The 21,746-nt window shown below is 45.1% G+C and overlaps 1 protein-coding gene across 2 annotated transcripts in view; it reads left to right on the top strand.

Annotated features, from left to right (window-relative positions):
• Positions 1-359: 359 nt before the first annotated feature.
• The window catches only part of LOC135394064 (CD9 antigen-like), a 29,286-nt gene continuing 7,899 nt past the window's right edge, over positions 360-21,746 (top strand). The window contains exon 1 of one of the 2 annotated variants that reach the window (XM_064624529.1): positions 360-572. In XM_064624529.1, the coding sequence (XP_064480599.1) occupies positions 507-572 (66 nt within the window). In that variant the 5' untranslated portion in view covers positions 360-506. Of the gene's footprint in view, positions 573-20,711; positions 21,044-21,746 lie in introns of those variants that run through there. The other variant, XM_064624528.1, reaches the window with a different exon arrangement.

Here is a 21,746-nt window from a genome sequence, read left to right as displayed (position 1 = left end):
TGAGGTGCATTTGCAGTTGCATTGTGACAGCTTTTCAATGTTTTCATATATATGTATATTATTTTGTCACTGTCAATCTTTGGCTATGTTACTGTTTGCTGGGGAGGACCATGACACAGCAGATTTCCAAATTTGACTAAAAAAAATGCCGGTTGTAGGTTGGTGGATCTGGGCACTTTCACTGGGCAGATGTGTCTCATCTGGACGTGCCCCTGATGGCTCCTCGAGCATGGTGAACTAGTAGTAGGTAGTAGTTCGCCCTAGACCGTACCAACCGTACCTCGAAAACGCACGCCCGCTCGCGACGCCAAGAACGGAAGCGCCCTCTCCGAAGCCTTGCGGCAGCGCATGCGCATTAGGGGCTATTGATCCGGTGGAGGGAGGTTCGTCAGTCGCTGCGGCAGTCGTCAGCGTTCGAAGGAATCTCCACGCTGTTTGTTTATCGCGTCGAGCGGAAACATTATTTCTTTTCTCGTTCCCGAAAGGAATACACCTCAACTAGCAATATGGCACTCAAAGGATGTTACGCGTGTCTGAAATACACAGTGGTCATCTTGAACCTGCTCTTCTGGGTAAGCCGTGGTCCTCTTTGACTTTTCCAAAGTTAATTTTGGCGCCCATTGTTTTGACTATTTTCATCGGGGCTGTTGCTTTGCTCCAACATTTACCACTCTTTATCGGACGTTTGTTGGGTTTTGCGTAACATCTGCTGGTTTCGTGCAACATACGGCAGCATGACTAACACGGACGACTGTCACAGAAGGCGATGGCACAATCCTTCAACTCGACATGACCCGACGCGATCGTCTGGTTCAATGGCAGCAGCACCGCGCAGCTTTCCAGTGCTTCGTTCCGTACGCTTGATTTGCGGAAATGTCATGTTTCGCACCTGTGTACTAGTCACCGTACGAGGCCTGAAGATTTTCTCTGTATTAATCCCGACGAATGACGAAGGCGTAATCCAAAGTTGTCGGTCGTCGTGGAGGAGGCCCAGTTCTGTTTCGGGGGAGTTCTCACAGCCGTTGTGTTCGACGACATGTTTAGAGCGAAGTGTCTTCAGCGTTCATATATTTAGTGGACTGCGGACTGGCAATTGCGATTATCATTTTGACATTAAAAATCTTCACGAACATACATGTGCTGACATACCTTCGTTATGAATTATCAGCACATACCCGTTCGTAAAAGTACGTGGTTGAGTTCTCCAAGGAACGTGATTATCATCGAGTTGTACTCACTCCCAGGCAAAGTACCATAGACTTCGCACGCACCTTAGCTGTTGTTGAGCCAGAAACCATAAAATCAGCCTATCATCTCTCAGGCAAAGCTTTGTAAAGGGCAGTTTACTAGGTCCCTGCATTGTTAGGGGTGATTTCCGTATTACCACGAGCAAGAAACGTGGTTCCAATCTGGTCCGTGTGGAACGTTAGTGGGAACCAGTCGAGTGTCTGTTCTTCCGCTCCGATGCCAATACACAAGAAACCCAGTATCCGCTGTTGCATGAGGCGCACACCAGTACGATATGTCTTATCTATCAGCCACAGTGAACGCGATGTGAACCACACAACGAACGCGAAATTCGTGTTTCAATTACTATACTTTGCAGTTAGCATGTTCTTTTTGTGATTTGAAATTTTGTTTATATTCTATAACCTTTTTGAAAGGAATTCCTTCTCCAAACACCACGCCGGACCGGATTTTAAGCAAGGTCCAAGATTGGGCTTCTTGGTACGATTACATGATGTCACACGAAGCGCAGAACTTGCGGTGACAGAAGAAGAGCAGATGGACACACACAACCGCAGTGGTCCGCCTAGATGTCCCGACAAGCAGTGAAACCGTGCTTGAAATAATTGATGGGAGCAAAAGTAATTGCGAAATGGAGCAGATGAGAAAAGTTCCCTCCCTGTCTAACGTAGCCGCCGGATGGTTGAGCACGTGCAGACTGGCGAATCGGATAAGCAAAAGTCCGAAATGGAATGCAGATGTTAGCGTTTATTGTTCTTATAGCAGTTTTTAAATGTGTTCCTTCGTCGTCGTGCAGATGACACGATCGCTGGCTTTTCGCCTTTACCGAGTTTCCTGTGATCGCGTGTTATTTTATTTTTCACTAAAAACGGCGCTCATGAAAAAAAAAAAGAAAAAAGCGTGCACGCACGGACACAAGGCATCAGCGTCTAGCATACGAGGCGCGTCGCATGCTGTCGTCTGCTTATCCTGAACTGAAAGATGACATGAACTGCTGCCAGAATGGATATCCGTGTTGGTCATGTGTCGGAAGTCCTTGTCGGAAAAGTAAAGGGAGCAGGACTGGTATCTTTTGAAGCACCCAAGACATTGGCTAATTCGCGAATATACACTCGATATTTGATACCGCGAGCAATATGCAGCGTCAGACTGCGAACTGATTGTTTTGCAGCACGTATCTCTTTAAAAATGATGCTCTCGTTGGAGTGCTTTGTTTCGTTTATTGTACGGAAGATCTCAGTAACAACGAGTTCCATTTTTAGTTGAGAAAGATATGAATTGAGAGAGGGTAAGTGGTTGCCATGGCACAGAAAAAGCGCAAGGGGCGAATCGATTTGAAAGCGATACATTTGTGAGCTACCCTTTCATTGTTTTTCAAGGGTGACAATGATTGATTGCTTCAGGAAACCGTACTGGTGTTTCGAGAGACGATTGAATATTGCACTGTTTACCTATGAGAAGGGGGGATTACATGTCAGGGTTGCACGCGCACATAGCTGTGTCTTCCGCTGCTTTTTCTTCTTCTTCTTCTTTTGAGTAGGTGAGGCGACCTGTCACTGTCTTCGCGTAATCTTAGGTGGGTCAGAGTTATTTATTTATTTTGTTTAGACGTGCCACTGGCTTAAGTGGGAGTATGAGGCGACGAGAAGATAAGTAAAGACTGAATTAAAAACGAAGTGTATCTAGTTCATGTTTGATAAATAGTTGTAGTTTTAAAAACCCACATTTGTGCTGGGGGACACTCGCAAAAAGCTGCCGAGAAGGCAGCTTGGAATTACATCTTATGTCCTCGGCTATGTGAGGTATGGATAATTCCACCGTTTGAGAATCGGCCACATCCCGAGGGTGAGTGTCCCATTCAGATATTTTTAGCGGGAAACACGAAAGTCTAAAAATGACATATTTTTAAATTAAATGCTTTGAATTGTTATGAGTATGATTCTTGTGTGTCACTACTGCGGGTAAGCCCGAGCATCTATCTTTAACTTTTGATGGATAGCCAAATTCAAAAGCTTCAGCCAATTTATCTTTGGACGAGATTCCGATAAGTCCAGGCCAGCCCCTCCATATAATCCAAAAACTGAGTCGGTTCTTTTGTAACTGTTAAAAATAAACCTGAGGGCTCTGTTTTGTATACCTTCCAGTTTATCAACATTCGCCACCGTATGAGGGTCCCAAGCAATGCTTGCATAATCTATTTTAGACGTAGGTTTTATATGCTTAGCTTCGTAACAGAACAGATAATACAGCTTTGCTAACTACAAGGTTGACGATATACCTTCCAGTTTATCAACATTCGTCACCGTATGAGGGTCCCAAGCAATGCTTGCATAATCTATTTTTGACGTAGGTTTTATATGCTTAACTTCGTAACAGAACAGATAATACAGCTTTGCTAACTACAGGGCTGACGATATAATTGTCGCCATATTCCACGGTAGGCAAGTCCTTTCCATCCATCCAGCAAAATAATATTCCAGAACCATAGCAGATTTGCCTCCTCGCTCCCCATATCCGCAACCGGGCTCTTCTCATAAACACGGTTGCTTCCTCGGACTAAGACGAAATTTAAAAGGTCAATGTTCAAGACGTGTACGTACCTACATTTCACGACACCGAAATATCCGTGAATATTTTTCACCAAGGTAGAAATTTGGGGTAGTTGGTACATAGCCATGAGTAAAAACTTGCAGCCAAAGAGAGGACGGGACACAACGGTAGAAACACACAACAGCGGGAACTGCAGATTCTCAACTAAAGGATTTATTAACAGTACGTTAGTTAAAAACCTTACCCTTACCTTTCAGTTACCCTTACCTTTATCACTATCTGTGTCATACTTTCTTCCTTTAGTTGAGAGTCTGCAGTTCCCGCTGTTGTGTGTTTCTACCGTTGTATCCCGTCCTCTCTTTGGCTGTAAGTTTTTACTCATGAATATTTTTCAAGTGCGAAATTTGCTGTCCCTTTGTGCTGTCTACAGAACATTTAAATCCGCGGAGAACCGTGTCTCTTCGCGACCTTGACATGGCGAAGAGTTGTCGTGGAGGAAATTGCATCGGGAATCCTCGGAAAAACTCGTCATCGCTGCAACACCATTCCTCTTGACTCACCACGAGAACCTCGAAGAATGCCAGTCCAATGATTCCAATGATCTCACGCGCTTTATTATTTACTATGTACCAGGACCTCAAAAGGGCCCGAAGGCATTACATCAGGAGTGTGCAAGCATGCAAACAAAAGAAAACTGGGTAGCCAACTGACTAACCAAAAAGATAAGCAGAAAACGTTCCGTCAAACAAACTATACCAGCACACAGACAATCAGAAAAAGGTGGTGCACAGAAGTCACGTGACAAATCAACAGGGTTATGCACAGCATCTGAAACGTACAAGCACAGCTGCTCACGAAGATACTCGGGATTAACAATGTTTACAATGCACACCGTTACGTAATGCGTTCCACACTAGGACGGCTGATAGAATGCGTGAATGTTATTTAACAAGATCCACGCACCTTAAAATAGTACATGTACTCGCATCCGCGCAGACTTTGGGTATATTCGACCATCCGCTGATATATTACATTCGTAGGAAATGATTTATGTGACGAAGATAGTACTTGAGAAGCATTTTTATATACGTAGAACATAGTAACAGCACGCGAGCTAGCTGGTGTAATTAGGAGGGCGGTATAGCACCCTCTTGATGTTGAAGACTAAATGGACGATGATACGATACAGGGAAGAACAGGGCGGATGTCCCGTTCTTCCTTGTTTTCTCGTTCTTAACCGTTCGGTTTCTATCTGCAAATCAAGATGTTGCACTTGCGTGCACGCGGGGGCCAAAGGGTGTGCCGCAGCCTGGAAGTCACTGAGAAGGTTGGTAGAGCCCTGGACCGGCAATCCAGAAGATGTGGGTTCGAGTCCTACAGCTGGCTAACCTTTTCAGTGACTTTCATCTTTCATCGTTAATTTTTTAGGCAAATTGGGGCTTTGTATGTATTTGTCCCAATATAACCGCGCACACTGTCCCGGTCCACGTCCCGTTTGTGAACACCATCAACGAAACGCAAGCCCAGATTACGTTCGTTGGCAAACTTTCGGAAGCGCGTATTCTTCGGGAAGCAAGACCGAAACGGGGCCCGTCCACTGGCATAACGCGTTCGTTACGGCCAAGGGAAGTTTACTACTACCTTTACTTCCCTGAGTGTCTCTCTGTTGTTACTCTAAAGAAGCTCCAGCGACGCTACGACTGTAAGGGTGGGTTCACACGAAGGACGCATCCCCGGGATAAGTCCGCGGCGGGCGGTGACGTCACGTGGACGGAGAAGTCCCCGTCCCCGCTGAGCATTCACACGGGACGAGGGATGGGAGTGGATAAGTCCGTCTCCAACAACACTTATCAGGCTGCGTGAACCAGTTTTCTCACTTTTCTGCACTGTGGTTGAACAGAAAAAATGACATTTTATACGTTGCGGTACATTATTGCACCTCTAGCATTCCACAATGGAGGGAACCACTGCACTAGCGAAATAAAAAAGAAACTGCTACGTCGATGACAACACACATTTCGCGGTCGCCGCCTTTGCGTACGAGCAGTGTTGCCGTGCCGTGGAATCATAAAATCTCCACTTTGTTGAAAAGAAAGAATTCAAACTGCACTGAGTTTTCAGCGAAGGAAACAGACAACTGTGAGTTCTCGAGTCTGGACACGTAGTAAAAGCTATTTACAGTACAAAGCGACAAATGCATATGCAAAACCTATCATAATCATAATTTATCTGTTACTGTTCTATCGTGCAATAAGGTCACATTTCCACGCCGTGCTATAGTGGGTATCGTATTTGGAGATCCGCTTGCTCGTAGCAAAACCCTCGTTTTCCCCATTTTTTCTTGCTTCGTGAAGACCCGTACAAGATTCCTCTCTTTTATTATGCTGTTCTTCGAATACCCTCTGCTTCAGCGGTCAGAGCTGTAAAACAGCCAGTCCAAAAAAGAAAAAAAAAGTCAAAAGACGCTGCTCCATCCTCAAGTCCCCCGCCAACACGGGGACCGTTTGTGGGTCGGAGACGAATGGTCCGCGGTGGGATTCCGGTCCTCCGCGGACCGGAGAAGACGCACATTTTGATGACGTAGGCTGTGACGTTTACACCATCCGCGGACTTATCCCGGGGATGCGTCCCTCGTGTGAACCCACCCTAAGTGACAAATGGTACAACGAGATGTGTATGAATTACTCTTACTTTTCCTCTTTTGTGGATGCCTAGAGTGTGTACGTGCGTACGGCTATAATGGCGGGCGGCTATGGGTGATTTTTGGGACACCTCGTAGTACGCCGAGAAACCCGTTCGGTTAGCGTTCAGCCCTTGGGCTAATTTGGAAAGGTGAACGAGTTCTCGCTGTGCCGGTAACACTTTATGTAAGCGCTACATAGTTTCGGTATAGTGTGAGCGTAATTGGGTGTTTTCGTATCTTTCTGTTTTGTTTTTACAGCGGTATTTTTGCCGCAAGGTGCCATGTAGTCTATACCAAGCAGCGTTGGTAGAAAAAACAATAATAACCACTCCATGCTAGCGGGCAGGTATTTCCGACCCGTAACTGTTTGTGTTCTTACGTCATCATCATCTTTTTTTTTTTTTTTTTTGTCTCTCGGCATACATATGGGTTCTTGTATCTATATCTTTATTTATACTATTTTATGTGCGCCTAAGAGCCGGCATAAGGGCCTTTATATTGGTGCTGTACGCGTACTGCCATATTGTAACATACAGAAAATAACGGATATTATCAAATGGCAAAAGCACATTTTCCTATAAAAGAAGGAGAGAGATACGCAACATTTCGTTCAAATTATTGAACACAAAATGGAGATATTCAGACGGATAAGGGTGTAAACCTACTCCCGGCTATGTTATTACAGACAGTAGCCATCGTAAGGATCACGTAGAACAGCTGAGTAAACAGAGAGAGTATACGATGTCAAGCAAGAAATATCCTCGCGCTCGGAGAATGCGCAGAAAGGGGAGACGGGGGAAATTTCGAAACATCAAATGGCGGGGTGATGATTGATACGGTTTATTTGATTGCCCGTCAAGAGTTGAGTCTCTTCTGCATTCCCTCCCGACCGGGACGTAGAGTTTGCCTTTACCGTGGGCGGCGTTACCTGGCCGTGAGAAATGACGCAAAGGGCGATGATGAACCGCTTCCAAGGCCAAGGGGGGGAAAGTTCCGGTATTTTTGGGCCCCCAGAGCTTCCGCCAAGACGTCGTCTGGGCCGACGCCTGCCACATCATCCTTTACCCGCGGAACGACTAGGCGTCGTACGTGGTGTTCGCTCTGCTAGGAACGATACCGAGACAGGTTTTTGGTACTGAGGTACCATTAAAAAGCCCGAGTCCGGGCACAGCGAAAGACTATGACAGGATACAAACGACTCATAAGTAATATCTGTGTTCTCCCGGGCGGAGCTTTTGCCTGCAGCTAACGTAGCCAGCCTGGCAAATTCCCTGACTTTTCCAGGTTTTCACTGACTATTTCAAGCGAATTCCCTGAGCAAAACAAAAGGGAACTTAGTGCCTGCTGCTACGTTTTGATACAGATCCCTATATTAAAACATAATTAATTGAGAAATTAGTAAGACAAGCCCAACTTTTCTGCCTCTGAGCATGTCATATTGGCAAACTGCTACTCGCGGCAACATTGCTGCAGCGTGGCCGCTCAACCAGTCATCAGCACTCGCGATTCACAGCGCATCATGACGGCAATTTTCTGCGATTTTCCCTGATTTCAGCTGCCTTTTTGGCAAACTCCATGACAATCCCATGCAAGCGGCTGCAACTGCTGATAAGAACTGCAAGCGGCAAGACCAGTACCGAGTCTATTGGGTTGGTGTCGATAGCAGGGTGTCTACCAAACTGGAAAACAGGGAATTATCAGGGAATTTTGATGCAACTGGAAAGTCAGGGGATTGTCAGGGAGTCTGCCAAAAAGACAGCTGAAGTCGGAAAATCGTCATGATGCGCTGTGAATCGCGAGTGCTGATGACTGGTTGAGCGGCCACGCTGCAGCAATGTTGCCGCGAGTAGCAGTTTGCCAATATGACATGCTCAGAGGTGCAGAAAAGTAGGGCTGTCTTACTAATTTCTCAATTAATTATGTTTTAATATAGGGATCTGTATCAAAACGTAACAGCAGGCACTAAGTTCCCTCTTGTTTTGGTCAGGGAATTCGCTTGAAATAGTCAGTGAAAACCTGGAAAAGTCAGGGAATTTGATGGCAACAGTTTAGTAGACTCCGTGCGATATTAACGGTGTTCACTTGGGAACCTCTCCGACTAGGAGTACTGTTCGAAAGCTCCCATTTGCCTTTCTTTGAGAACTTTGCGTTTCATATCCTTCCCCGCTGCTTCCTATCCTGGTGTCTATACGCCTTCCTTCGACGACGGGACATATTGTAGAACGGATGCTATTTTACGAAATTCCTTTCCCAGCCGAAAAACTTTTTGAACGTAGTTGAGCTATAGAGGAAATTTCATGTTTTCTGCACAGTTGCACTGAGTCTCTTCTAGACAGAGAGAGAGTAAGAGAGAGAGAAAAAAAATGGACGGGCTCAGTGAACGCCATCTACATACAGAAGGCCTGCCCATGCTTCCTCTCCCTTCTTCGCTACGTGTTTACATAAAGTCAGAATTCGTCTGCTACCGCACTGCGCCATTCTGCTAATTCAAGAACTCACAAATTATTGCAGCTATCTTCTCAAATTTGACCCTGCAGACTAAAAGTGCAACACGGTTGCCAGAAAATTAGTCTCGAGAAAAACTTGGGACGGTATTGAACTTCATTTTGTCTTCCCATTTAGTACGCGGGGACATTCACTACTCGCAGACGACAGTGGCTGTCCGTGCGGCTGACGGTGGCTCGATTCCATGGCTACGACCGCTGAAAGCACGTTCGCGATTGGCTACGGCCGTTGAAAGCACAGTCCTGATTGACTGACTCTTAGTTGTTACGTCACGTAGACGAGTAAGCACAGGCTTTCAGTATCTAGGTGGTGTTGGCTCAGTCGTGTCCGAGCCGTAGTGTTTTACATGAGGACGTCACGATCTCCGATTCCTTTGCTCCTTTGCGGAATTTTAATGAAAGAAATGTAAGTGTTTAGTCATTTATTCAGCCCAGTCGTTAGCCATTTATTAATACTAACTAACGACACGGCGAAGGCGGCGCGCACCGCCTCCCATTGCCGCTGCGCCTGGGGTTCCCTGTGGGCCTGACTCCTCCACGGTGCTGAGCCCCCCCGCTGGACGTGCTCCATCGTCTTTGTAGGTCACTTACACACTCACACAAGTCGAGGTTGCCCCGCTGGTAGAGGGTAAGGGCTCGCTGTACGCGCCGGCAGTCCAATTTGCCTCCGCCGCTCATCTTCTTCGGCGCTCTCGCAGCTCTCTCGATCGCATCGGTACTGGACCCTGGGGACTTTATGTGTATATACCTCTCGAGCCGCCCTTTCTTATTCCCGTTTCCTTCGATTCTTGTCATGTTTTAGTTTCATATATGCCGACATTCTGGCAAAATTTTTATATTGCAACTTTGCAAATTTATAAAATTTTGGTTATTGTTTTTGAAGCCGATATTGTTTAAGGGCCAGGTAGATCCTGCCAAGCGCTTTCCAACCACACCTCGATCGGCGTCCTAGCTTCACGCATGCGCGAGATAGACTGCCCGCAAGGTACGCGTACCCCTAAATTTCCGTCTTTCCCGCACGCGTCCGCCACACAGAGAGATTGCGTCAGCCGCCGCAATGACCTTGTTAGCTAGAATATTACACGTGTAAGCTATCTAGATTTAGCCGGTTGGTTGCTATCGGTTTATTACTCACCGAGTTATCGCGTCATGAAATTCGGCATAATTTCTTAGCATCGTAAGTTTTGACCGGGCTACCAAACCGAACCTACAGACGTTTTCACGTCAAAAAGCAACACACCAGTCATATCCTATACGTCAAAAGGAAACCGCCAGAACACAGAACCGGGCAGTATGACATCCGCCTTTGCGTTGGCAGGAACTCCGTCGTGTCGACGGTGCAATCAGTAAAAAATAGCAACGCCAAATAGTACGGAAGAAAAAAAAAGAGTCGAATTCGAAAAGTTCTCGGCAGATATGTGCCGCACAAGCTCATGATCAACATTAAAAATGACGACTTCACGCACAACTTGCAAAGAACTACTATCGTTCCCAGCCACTTTCAGTGTCCGATGTGTCGGCCATATTTATTTGTTGAACGTACTTTGGACTAGGGATTAGAACCGGTATTTTTTTCGGTCCGATTCAGTTCGGATTCAGGCATATTGGCTCGGGTCGGGTTTAGCTCCACTGAACCGAAATTATCAGCTTGAACCGGTTCAGGTATATCGGTTCGGTTCGGGTTCGGCTCAGGGAGAACACCCCCCACCCCACCCCGCACACACACAGACAAAAAAAAAATCGGTAAGTGGTAGGGACATTTACAGGTCGTCGTACAGAATTTACAGGTGTCGTTCATGGACAGTAATTTTGCTACATGAAAGCGAGCTAACGCTCACCGTACACGGTTGTAAGAGAAAGGTGTGAGATAACCGTCTCAGGAGAGTCAAAAAAAGGTCGGTCAGCAGTACAATTATTTCACCTCTGAACCGATTCCCGAACCGGTAACCATAGGAATCTTTTTCGGTTGAGTTCCGGTTCGGTTCAGGACAAGGAAAAAAAATTTTTGGGTTCGGTTCGGTTCGGGTTCGTCAGAAGATAACGTTTTTTTTTTTTTTTCGGTTTTCGGTTCGGGTTCAGTTCTGGCTCCGATCCCTGCTTTGGACTCGTGCTTGGACTTGGACTGCTAAGCACTAGAATGTCTTTCTAGCTCACCATCACGAGCAGTTATGGCTACAAAACGTCGCTTCCACGCTGCTAAAACAGTTAAAAAAGAAGATAAGAAATAAATACCAAATGTATGCATATAATAATAACGATTTATTCACAAAAGCGTGGAATGAAAGTGAACAAAAAGCCGCAGTATGCGACTTGACAAGGCAGCAGCAGAAAGCAACTGGCAGCATTAATATAATCGCTATGTTACTCCATGACGCACGATAAAATATATAAAAAAAGGACTCGACAACACAAAAAATAATCGACAATGTCACCATACTTACTATAAACAACGTCAATACCGACATTTTCAGTTGAATTAAGAAGCGCATGGCACAGTAAATTCTAACGTTTGTTTCCCGTCCCAGCCGCGAAGGGGATAATAGTGCGTCGAGCATGAAAGCTGAAATAACAATAAATAAATAAATAAATAAACAATCTTATTTGTTGTTTGTTATATATTGTTGTAAAATGCGGTCCTAGTACTTTAGAATCATCATTGCCAACATTCGCGAATGGCATTTTATTTTGTGGTGTGTAACTCTACGTAGCTCGAAGAATGACTTTAATTGACTTGAATTGGCGTTCACATTGAATGATTTTCCCGTAGGACAGGGAGCGTAAGATGTGCTACAGACTAAGTCGATATCATCTGTAGACAGTGTCGTTGGAAAAGGCAGCGCTCGAAGAAACGCCAAAGGAACTGTGTCAATGCAGACACGCGTTGAGTTCTTGTCACGCTTGTCTTGTCTTGTCACGCGCCCTTGTCACGCTTTTTGTTTCGCGACACGATTTTTTCGCGAATCATGCCTGGGGCACATATCCGCGGGCACTGAATTTCGCGAAATCTGGATCACAAAGTCCGTGGCTTGGTAACATCGCTTTGTGGTGCTCCTTAATTGTCCCTCACTATATTTAATTAAGAATATATTGAATTGAATAATGCTTACTAGCGACCAAGGGCGAAAATAAAATTTACGGTTATATCACTGTTTTGGAAGTGGCATTTTTCGCTCAAAATTTTCGCGTGCCCTCGAATTTGCGCGAATTTTCTATTTCGCGAAATTCGCGAAAATTGGGGCATTGTCATGGCGCAGCCGCTGTTGTTGTGTTTCCGTTTTAGTTTAATAGTTAATAACGAGATTCGGGTACCACTCGCAGTTCATTTATGGGAGCTGAAAGAGCGATCAGGGAGCTGCGGCTCATCGGAAAAACGAAAACGTTTCGGATTCATCGTTCGTTTCCTTCGTGAGCAGAAAGACTGAACGTAAATAAATCTTGAATCAGTGTTCCGTCGACGTTCCCTGGCGGTTGGTGCCAGTAGAAAAAGGGCTCCTCGATGGAGACGTGGGAGAGAGCGCTTCCGCTTCCGGTGAGAGATGAGCTTCTACGGACTGGCGCCACCACGCTTTTTAATCTCTCTCCTTTCATGGTTCCGTCGCCGCCGGGGAGCCGAACGCGGCTGAACACGCCCAGCAAGTGCAGTGGGAATGGTGTGTATGACAAATAGCCGTGGACATGACGGAGTGACACGCTTCCAATCTGCGAGGGCTCTTCACCTGCATGGTGACTTCTTGCTACGAGTGTATATACGTAGGGAGTTCACAAAGGTTATTTTAATCTTGAAAAGAAGTCACCTATCCCAAATGAGGGGGATCAAGCATCCGCCCATTGTGGTAAAAGCCACAAGGTTAGGTTAAAGACAGAGAGGTGGTAGGTTCGCATCCCCCACCGGCTCTGCTCTTAGATGTCTTCTCTGGTATTCCTGCCAGACCTCCCCCCGTCACCTGACTCCTTCGATACTGTGCTCTCTGCGGCTGTCTACAAACCGCTTATAGCCACCGTTGCATCGTGGTGTTGACCCCGAATTTAAATAAATATATATATATGTATATTTTTAATTCCGTTTTACCACCGCGATGCAACTGTAGCTATGAGCGGCGTACAGACGTGGACAGATAGAGAGAGGACAGCAGGAAGAAGTGGAGACAGGCAGGGGGGTTAGTATGCGTCTTGGGCCGACATTCGTCTGGAAAGTCTTCGGAAAACCCAGGGAAAACCTCAGGCAGCACAGACGGTGACAGGATTCGATCCCGTGTCACCTCCCAGCCTCGGCGTGGAAAGCGATCATCCTAATCACTATACCACCGGAGATAGTAAAAAAAAAAAAAAACAAGAAAAAGAAAGAATAGACAAGAGACGGAAATAGTAGTTAAAAAAACGAGCGAACTGTTAGCAATGATGCATAACAAAAACCCGAGACGTAGGGACAAAAAGGAGTAGCAGAAATAGTAGTTAAAAAACGAATGAACTGTTAGCAATGATGCATAACCAAAACCCGAGACGTAGGGACAAAAGGGAGTAGCAGAAATAGTATTTAAAAAACGAGTGAACTGTTAGCAATGATGCATAACAAAAACCCGAGACGTAGGGACAAAAAGGAGTAGCAGAAATAGTAGTTAAAAAACGAATGAACTGTTAGCAATGATGCATAACCAAAACCCGAGACGTAGGGACAAAAGGGAGTAGCAGAAATAGTATTTAAAAAACGAGTGAACTGTTAGCAATGATGCATAACAAAAACCCGAGACGTAGGGACAAAAAGGAGTAGCAGAAATAGTAGTTAAAAAACGAGTGAACTGTTAGCAATGATGCATAACAAAAACCCGAGACGTAGGGACAAAAAGGAGTAGCAGAAATAGTAGTTAAAAAACGAGTGAACTGTTAGCAATGATGCATAACCAAAACCCGAGACGTAGGGACAAAAAGGAGTATCAGAAATAGTAGTTAAAAAACGAGTGAACTGTTAGCAATGATGCATAACAAAAACCCGAGACGTAGGGACAAAAAGGAGTAGCAGAAATAGTAGTTAAAAAACGAGTGAACTGTTAGCAATGATGCATAACAAAAACCCGAGACGTAGGGACAAAAAGGAGTAGCAGAAATAGTAGTTAAAAAACGAGTGAACTGTTAGCAATGATGCATAACAAAAACCCGAGACGTAGGGACAAAAAGGAGTAGCAGAAATAGTAGTTAAAAAACGAGTGAACTGTTAGCAATGATGCATAACCAAAACCTGAGACGTAGGGACAAAAAGGAGTAGCAGAAATAGTAGTTAAAAAAACGAGCGAACTGTTAGCAATGATGCATAACCAAAACCCGAGACGTAGGGACAAAAAGGAGTAGCAGAAATAGTAGTTAAAAAACGAGTGAACTGTTAGCAATGATGCATAACCAAAACCCGAGACGTAGGGACAAAAAGGAGTAGCAGAAATAGTAGTTAAAAAACGAGTGAACTGTTAGCAATGATGCATAACCAAAACCCGTGACTGTAGGGACAAAAAGGAGTTCGTGTGCCCTTGTTCGTTTATTTCTTTCTTTATCTTTTTGTCGTCCGACTCAGAAGTGTGTGCGTGCGTGGTCAGGGCCAGTGCAGTATTGCAGTTTTCAGTGATGGACAACGGGAGCGTCATATCGGAGAAAAGGCGTTCGATTGCCGGTCCCACATGGATTTCTCCTCACGATGTGCGAGCCGAGCTCGTGCGCGTCCCTGACCTTTTTGCAGAAGTACCGATGGGGGTGAACGTTCGCCTGCCGTAATTGGTGGGTTGCGCCTGAGTCTCTCCCTTAATGAACATCGATGGGGTCAAGGAACGAGTAGACATGGAGGAGCCCCTTTAAAGCGTGTCCATGTATAGCGGTTCCGACCTTGTTGCGCCTCCCCTCTCATGCATTCTTCACCCTTATGTTGTTCTTCCGTGGTGTTCAGAAACAAACAGGTCTTCGAGTATTTTCACTTCCTGAACACTCTCTCTTTGATGTTGCCACGTCTTATTTCTCATTTCGATTATGACAGTTCCGTAAACGTATTCGTTAGCCGATATCCTCGCATTGGTCATCAAATAACGCTACGTCAGTACCTTCCAAATGTCTTTAAACGTGGTACCATGAGAGCAGCGAGAGGGTTCCCCACCCTATGTAGCAGAATCTGCTGAGAGTTCGAGCACGTCGGGGTGTGACTGGCAGGCATACCTCTCGGCAAAAGTCACTCATGCTCAATCTGAGTTGAGCACCAGTGAGCAGACGGAGAGCTGAGCGGAGACTGAGTGAGCAAACGGTGAACTTGCAAAAGTGAGTGAGCGGGAGTCACAAGTGCCGACCTCTGCTGGCAGGTGACGTATCGGGGACGGCAATTATAGGGTCGAATTATCGGAAGGCCGAATTATCATAAGGCCGATAAGCTCAGAAGGCCGAAACATAAGGAGCTCTGTTAATCATAATAAAATAAAGTTGTTGTTTTTCGCGGAAATAAGCCGTAAAGATTATACATTGAATAATAATAATTGATGTAGAAAATCACTTTTCAAAACAGAACTTTTCGAAAATAAATTGTACTTGATGGCTGAAAAATCAACTCGTAGAAATAAACTTCACGGCTGTCGCGGCTGGAAGGGTTGCTGATAATTTACTTTATAATTTATCGAGGTGATGGTGGTGACGGTCGCGGCTAACTGGTTTATTGGGGTGCCAGTATGTTCAATAAACTCATAACCCTTAGCGCAGGCTGCACGATTTCTGCTTTTTAAACAATATTTTTTATTTAGTACATTAATTCCCAATGCCTGCCGTGAACTCGGACTTCGTGAAACTACTTTATGTACCAGTCGTAAGTTTTCGAATATACTTTTCATTTCTTGGTGGCTTCTGGCTGTTAATTCGACCTTTCGATAGTTCGGCGTTTCGATTTTTCTGCTTTTTGGTTTTCAGCCTTCTGATAGTTTGGCTTTGTGATTTTCGGACTCTTGATATATTTCCTCGTATGGGTGCGGTGCTCCGCGAGCTACCCACGAAGAAAAATATTCAGTGGCGATTTAGCGGTGAATGCGAGAGAAATGCGTTAGCATTAAGCGCCTTTTCCGGTCCATACTTGACTTCCGGTTCCATTTAACTAATTTTTTGGTCCATTTAATTCATTTAGTTCATTTAATTAGCGGTTAATTAGCATCAATTAGTTTTACTTACACCGTAATTACCCAAGATAACCGAAGGTTACATGAGGATATATTGAATTTCATGCAATTCCCTTAATTACATTTACTTGCTTTAATTACTCTCACTTCCCCTTTAATTTACGTTAATTACACGTAATTACCTCAGTAATCTACCTCAGTAATACCTTCAGCAATCTTTAGTATCATTTAATATTTCTCTTAATTACAAATATCATACATTCATTACCTTTAAACTCAACTTTCGTGCTTTAATTGCCTTTAAATACCTCTTACTCTTAATTACCTTCAGCAGCTTAAGTTTCAAACCATTTACCTCCTTTCACATTTACCCTCCTATATCCCCTTTACATGTCCACTTATACCTCTGCCTCGCGAGGCTTCACCATCCACACACACGCACGCACGCACGCACAGCTTTTTCCACTTTGACACTCCTAATGCTAACGCATTTATAACCTTGACCAACCTGTTCACACCTATGCACTCGCACTTTCAGTGCATTATGCTGTTTGGGCTACTACGATTCGCGCACGATAACTTGACGCCCGTAAATGTAAGTTGAAAGGGGTGCAGATGACAGGCTTCTTGGACAAACAATGAAAGGACGTGGTGTACAAGCATCCCTGAGGGAGTCTCTTGTATCGCGACCAGGATATCATCGACGACGGTTTGAGGGAAAGTGCTATGAACATTCTATGCATGGTGCTGTATGGTGGTGTGTGCTATGGTTAAAAAGCGAGCTGGTGGCGTACTGACATGGTTTTCCTAAGAAGCGTTGGCCGCTGACCAAATACTTTTCTTTTCGTCCTTGAAATGCGAATGATTCGAACGCTGTTAACATATTGTAAACAGTCCTCTCGCCTGCACGGAAACCCGTTCCGTAATGTGTTTCTAATGACGCGTTTTTCCGTTGACCGCGAATTATTGGGTCCGTTCAGGGGAGGGGGTGCGCGTACATTTGGGCCGAGGTCACTCGCATTCCAGGCAAAAGTGAGATCTTTCTCTTTTTTATTTTTTTTTTCAGAAAAGGCTTGGTATTTTTAACGAAGCTAATTTTGTAGGAATAACCAGTTTTCTTTTGTTTTTCCTGTTGCTGTAGCTCGTGAAACGATACCCATTTCCCCGAGACTTTTCTTTTTATTTTTTATGTATTTCTTATCATTTTTTTTTTTTTTAAGTGTCATCGCCTTTCTACTTCCTTGGATGGTTGACTGTAATAACCATTAAGCTGGGATTAATCATCATATGTTAGGAATAACGGAATAACCTGCCATCTTCCGGGCCAACTTGGAAACTTTTTCGGAGGGAAGAATTGGGGGGTGGGGGTGCATGGGCACGTGATATTACGTGGCTTAGCAGCTTAGAAGGGAGTGGGGGGCAGCAATAAGTTTTTGAAGCATCAGCTGAATGATTGGTTACAAAATATTAAAGCTCCCAACGTAATCAAGAATAGCGCTTTTGAGCACATTAATGGATCAAATTGATGCCAAGCCTTCGCATCAATTTGGCAACCGGAAAGGAACTGGAATCGAGAGAGGGGGTGCAGTTTAGGTGGGGGGGGGATCTTGACAGCCCCCACAAGCCCGGAGGTAAATGAAAGTATATACATGTGTGTGTCGGTAGTGTGTGTTCTCAGCCCACGTACCTCCGTGTAGCCTTTCTGAGAGTTCCTCCTTTACACCCCGATCTGATAACCAGCCTAATGCGCGGCACACAATAAACGTTTACGCTGGCACGTAAATTCGGCCGACTTTCGTTGTCACGCTCCATTTACTGTGATACTCTTAATGTTCGCGAAGCACCAATTTTCGCGAACTTGAAGGGCACGCGAAAATTTCGATCAATAACTGACATTTCAAAAGGTAAGACTGCAGTCGCAAGCTTTATTTTCACAGCTGGTTGCGCAGGTTGCTTTGTAAACCTTTCAACTACTCTGCAAGTCATACACGAGCAATGCTGTTTCTGTCAATTTAGTGGCCGCGAATATATGTCCCGTGTCCGACTCTCGGATAATTGGGGGCCGCGTTTTCTAACGCAAAATTGGCATTGGCCTCAGTTCAAAACAAGCGCACGTATTTTCTTTGTCACGTGTTGTGTCAACAAAGTGCACGACAGAAGACATTGTAAGCGTTCATGACGGAAGCTTTTAACGAATGTCTTCTGTTTCCTGTCTCTGTCCAAAAAATATGGCCCCCCTAAACTTAGAAGTGAACCTTTGTTCTCGCCCGAGTGACAACCGCAGCCGTCACCTTTTTTCTCCTCCCCCTTATTATTTGTGTCATTCTAAGGACCAATTGTGGCTTCCCCAGTATCAAAAAATAGAACATCTAATAATACGCGATTTCCGTTTTGAACTTAAAAGAACAGCTCGCGCACATTTGTCTGTCGCGAGGAAATTTGGATGTCCGCGGTGATGATGTCTCGGAGCAGGCGCGAATGTCGCCGTGCAGGGCTCTCCCGACGACGCTTTAAATAGTGTACGAAGTGGCATCAAGTGCTCGTTGAGCTATTTCTCTTTCGAGCAAATCTTACAGCAGGCAATATGCCCATCAGCAGCCGAACCATTCGTCCGCACTTAAAAAAAAAGAAAAAGAGAAACGGGGTCTGAGCGCACACGTACAGGACGACGTGACCCAAACGACTCAGAGTTCCATGACGACAACCCTAGACTAGGGGGGAAAAATAAATAGAAAGACGCGCACGAACACAAGTGTCAAACACAGCTCAGAGTTGTTTGTGTTCTGTCGTCGTTTTTCTCTGTGCCCAGACTCAGATCATTTCCCCAGCTCCCTAAAGTATTTATGTCGTGTCACGAGAACAAAAAAAATCATACTTCGTAGAGCATTCATCCAGTAAAACAATATTGAAGATTTCGTCCGACCTCCAACACAAGATCGAAACTAGCGGACGTTTTGTAACTATACAATGAAAATTATTCTAGAAATATACTGCTGGTTGGAGCTTCCGCCGAAACGTTGAGTGCATTTATATTGTTTTTTTTATATCCGTAAAATTGTACAATCAGTATCCACCTTAATTAACTTCAGATAATGTTCTAATGTTCTAGTTCACTGTAAGCTTCCGCCAATGTCTCGGGTATATAGTATTTCTAGATTACTATTAATTAATACATTGAGATAAAATATTATTGGCATAAATATACTTTTATTATTGCCGCAGGCAGCGACTGAGCTTTTCTGACAAATTTTCTAGGATGCCGGTACAGTTCACCGGTTCACCCGAGGTCGGCCCCCGACGCTCACTCCCTCTCCCCCCCTTTTCCGGTTCTTCCTTCCCTCCTCTCCTTCGCCGTCTCTACACTGTTCTTTTCGTCACAGTTGCTTCGTTGTGCTGGCCGGGAATAATAATGCAAAGAAATTGGTTTGCGTCCAGCACATTGCTCTCTATTTTCCGCATCCAACTCTAGGACCGATGCCCCAGTGTGAGCTCAGTGTGTAATAGCTGGGCTGCGAAATTTTGTGTTATAATCCCTCCCTCCTTCTCCTCCGTTTCGAGCGCTTTCGTCATCCAACACTACCATTAAAGCGATGAAAGCGGTCACTTTAATTTCCAACGATACTGAAGATTTTCCGCGGCCACACCCACACTTCAATTAGCAGGAGTCTCGCCCGGTAATTCAGCCGTTTCGGAATAGAGCGTTCCACTTGCCTAATGAACATCTACGGCCCACCACCCTTCGGCCAACACACACGTGGGGGCACTGGGATGTCACCGGGGTGGTTAGACTGGGTCGGATAACACAGATGAAAGGCCAGCAGCCATACGGACGCAGTGGCCATCTTCGGTGATCTAGTTCAGTTACGTTGTACGCAGCGTCTGACCGACTTCCTCGTGTTTCTTTCCGTTTGTTTCTTCCTCCAAAGTTTTGTGGAAGGCCCTTTCGTTCCTAATTTTGGGGACCGAAAAGCGTTTGCTTTCCATGTCACGTCTTGACCGTCCTGGATGTATCAGCTTTCCCGTCACGTCGTCTAATTGCATCCGGTTACTTCCAACGAAATTCGAGGCGCCTTCTAATCCCAGTAGCTCTACTGGACGCTCTCTCTGTGAAATGCACTAGAAACGGCACTTTACTGCTGTTTGAGTCCGCTATGTATCCCGCATTACGCGTGAGCACCGAAATAGAAAAGAGAGATTTGACTTTATGGGTCCTTGCTTTGACACGTTTTGGCGAATTCGCATTCGAGTATCGACAGGAAAGTAGTGCATAAGCACATAAAAGGCGCGACGGACGACAAATATCTTCTGCCGGCGATGCAATAAATTTCAGCTGCTCGACTACTTTAAAACTTTACGCCTTCCTGTCCTTTTGCGCGCAGCTTCAAGAACACCATTTTAAAATTGCATAGCAACGCACATGAATTTCAAATACTTCATTATTATTATTTTTTTATTTTTTCGAGCCAGGCGTGAGAGCTGGAGAGAGAAAAATGATGCAGGGGATCATCGCGGAGCAGTCCGAGCAGATGACGGACGATGGTTGTTGTGGCAACGGCGTAGATGGCGCCACCGTGAAAGCTAGTCACGTGACTTCATCACAACAGATGCAGACGGTCGATCGGGCAGGGGGTCTTCAATTCCGTCTGGAGCTTCGTTTAAATTGAGCAGAAAAAAATGTGTTGTAGCCGTGCGCGATTTAAAGAAGCAGCTGCGAACACTCGTCCACGTTGTTACATTGCCGTTTCTACAGTGTCGTAGAGGTGAAATGTTTGTCGACGGTGTTGGCGCCGCTGTGTTATAGACGTGTAGACACACGCACGTGAAATACTGTGATGGGGTTTCAAATGTGTGACTCAGCCCGTGCTAAATGGCAGGAGGTTACTCTCGGTGGCCGACTAGCCTATTCCATTTTCTTCGTCACGGCGTTTGTTGTGAGTACTACCCACATGTTTTCCTGCTGCCAAATTACTCGATGCGGAAGTTCACCATGTCCCGCTTCCGAGAACGAATGGATGGTATGGATGCCAATGTGTCTCGCCTCATTTTTCTTCTTTTTTTTTTTTTTTTTTTTTTTTCGTTCGTTTTCAGCGTTAGACCCATGTATTTTTGTGCAGGAAACTTCACGTTATCGTGGTGCACGGGATCATAACGGGACTGCGATAACGCCACGCGCGCAGTAAATACTTTATGGCCCGAGCGCGCGAGATATATTCTCTATGTACATAAGACGAGCTCGCCGTAATTTGTCTGATGGCATCGCATTTGTTTTCACGTATAAATTCGTTATTATTTTTACGTGGTGGAACATTCATGAAAGTTACATTTAGCACCAGGCGTTCGCGAGAGAGCTAATGAGTCTACGTACGGAATTTTGGGCCAACTGTTCAGTCATGAGCGAGTTTAGCGACAGACGTCCTTGGTGGCCCCCAGAAAACGTAGATAAATAAACCGAGAAGGCGTTGTTGCATCGTAAGACTTTCAGTGCCCTTCGTGCCTTTTCTGTGCTGCAACATTTGAGATAAAGATTCATTGACGTTTATTTATTTTGCATATTAGTAGCACATTTCAAAAGTTGGCAAAAGCCAGAAGGCTCAAATGGCACAAAATGCAGCGTGAATTGCTTCTTTTATCAAA

The sequence above is a fragment of the Ornithodoros turicata genome, chromosome 5 (genome assembly GCF_037126465.1).
Source record: "Ornithodoros turicata isolate Travis chromosome 5, ASM3712646v1, whole genome shotgun sequence".
Taxonomy (NCBI): Eukaryota; Metazoa; Arthropoda; class Arachnida; order Ixodida; family Argasidae; genus Ornithodoros; species Ornithodoros turicata.
The sequence above is the reverse complement of the archived record's forward strand: the minus strand, read 5'-3'. Positions and strand labels throughout refer to the sequence as shown.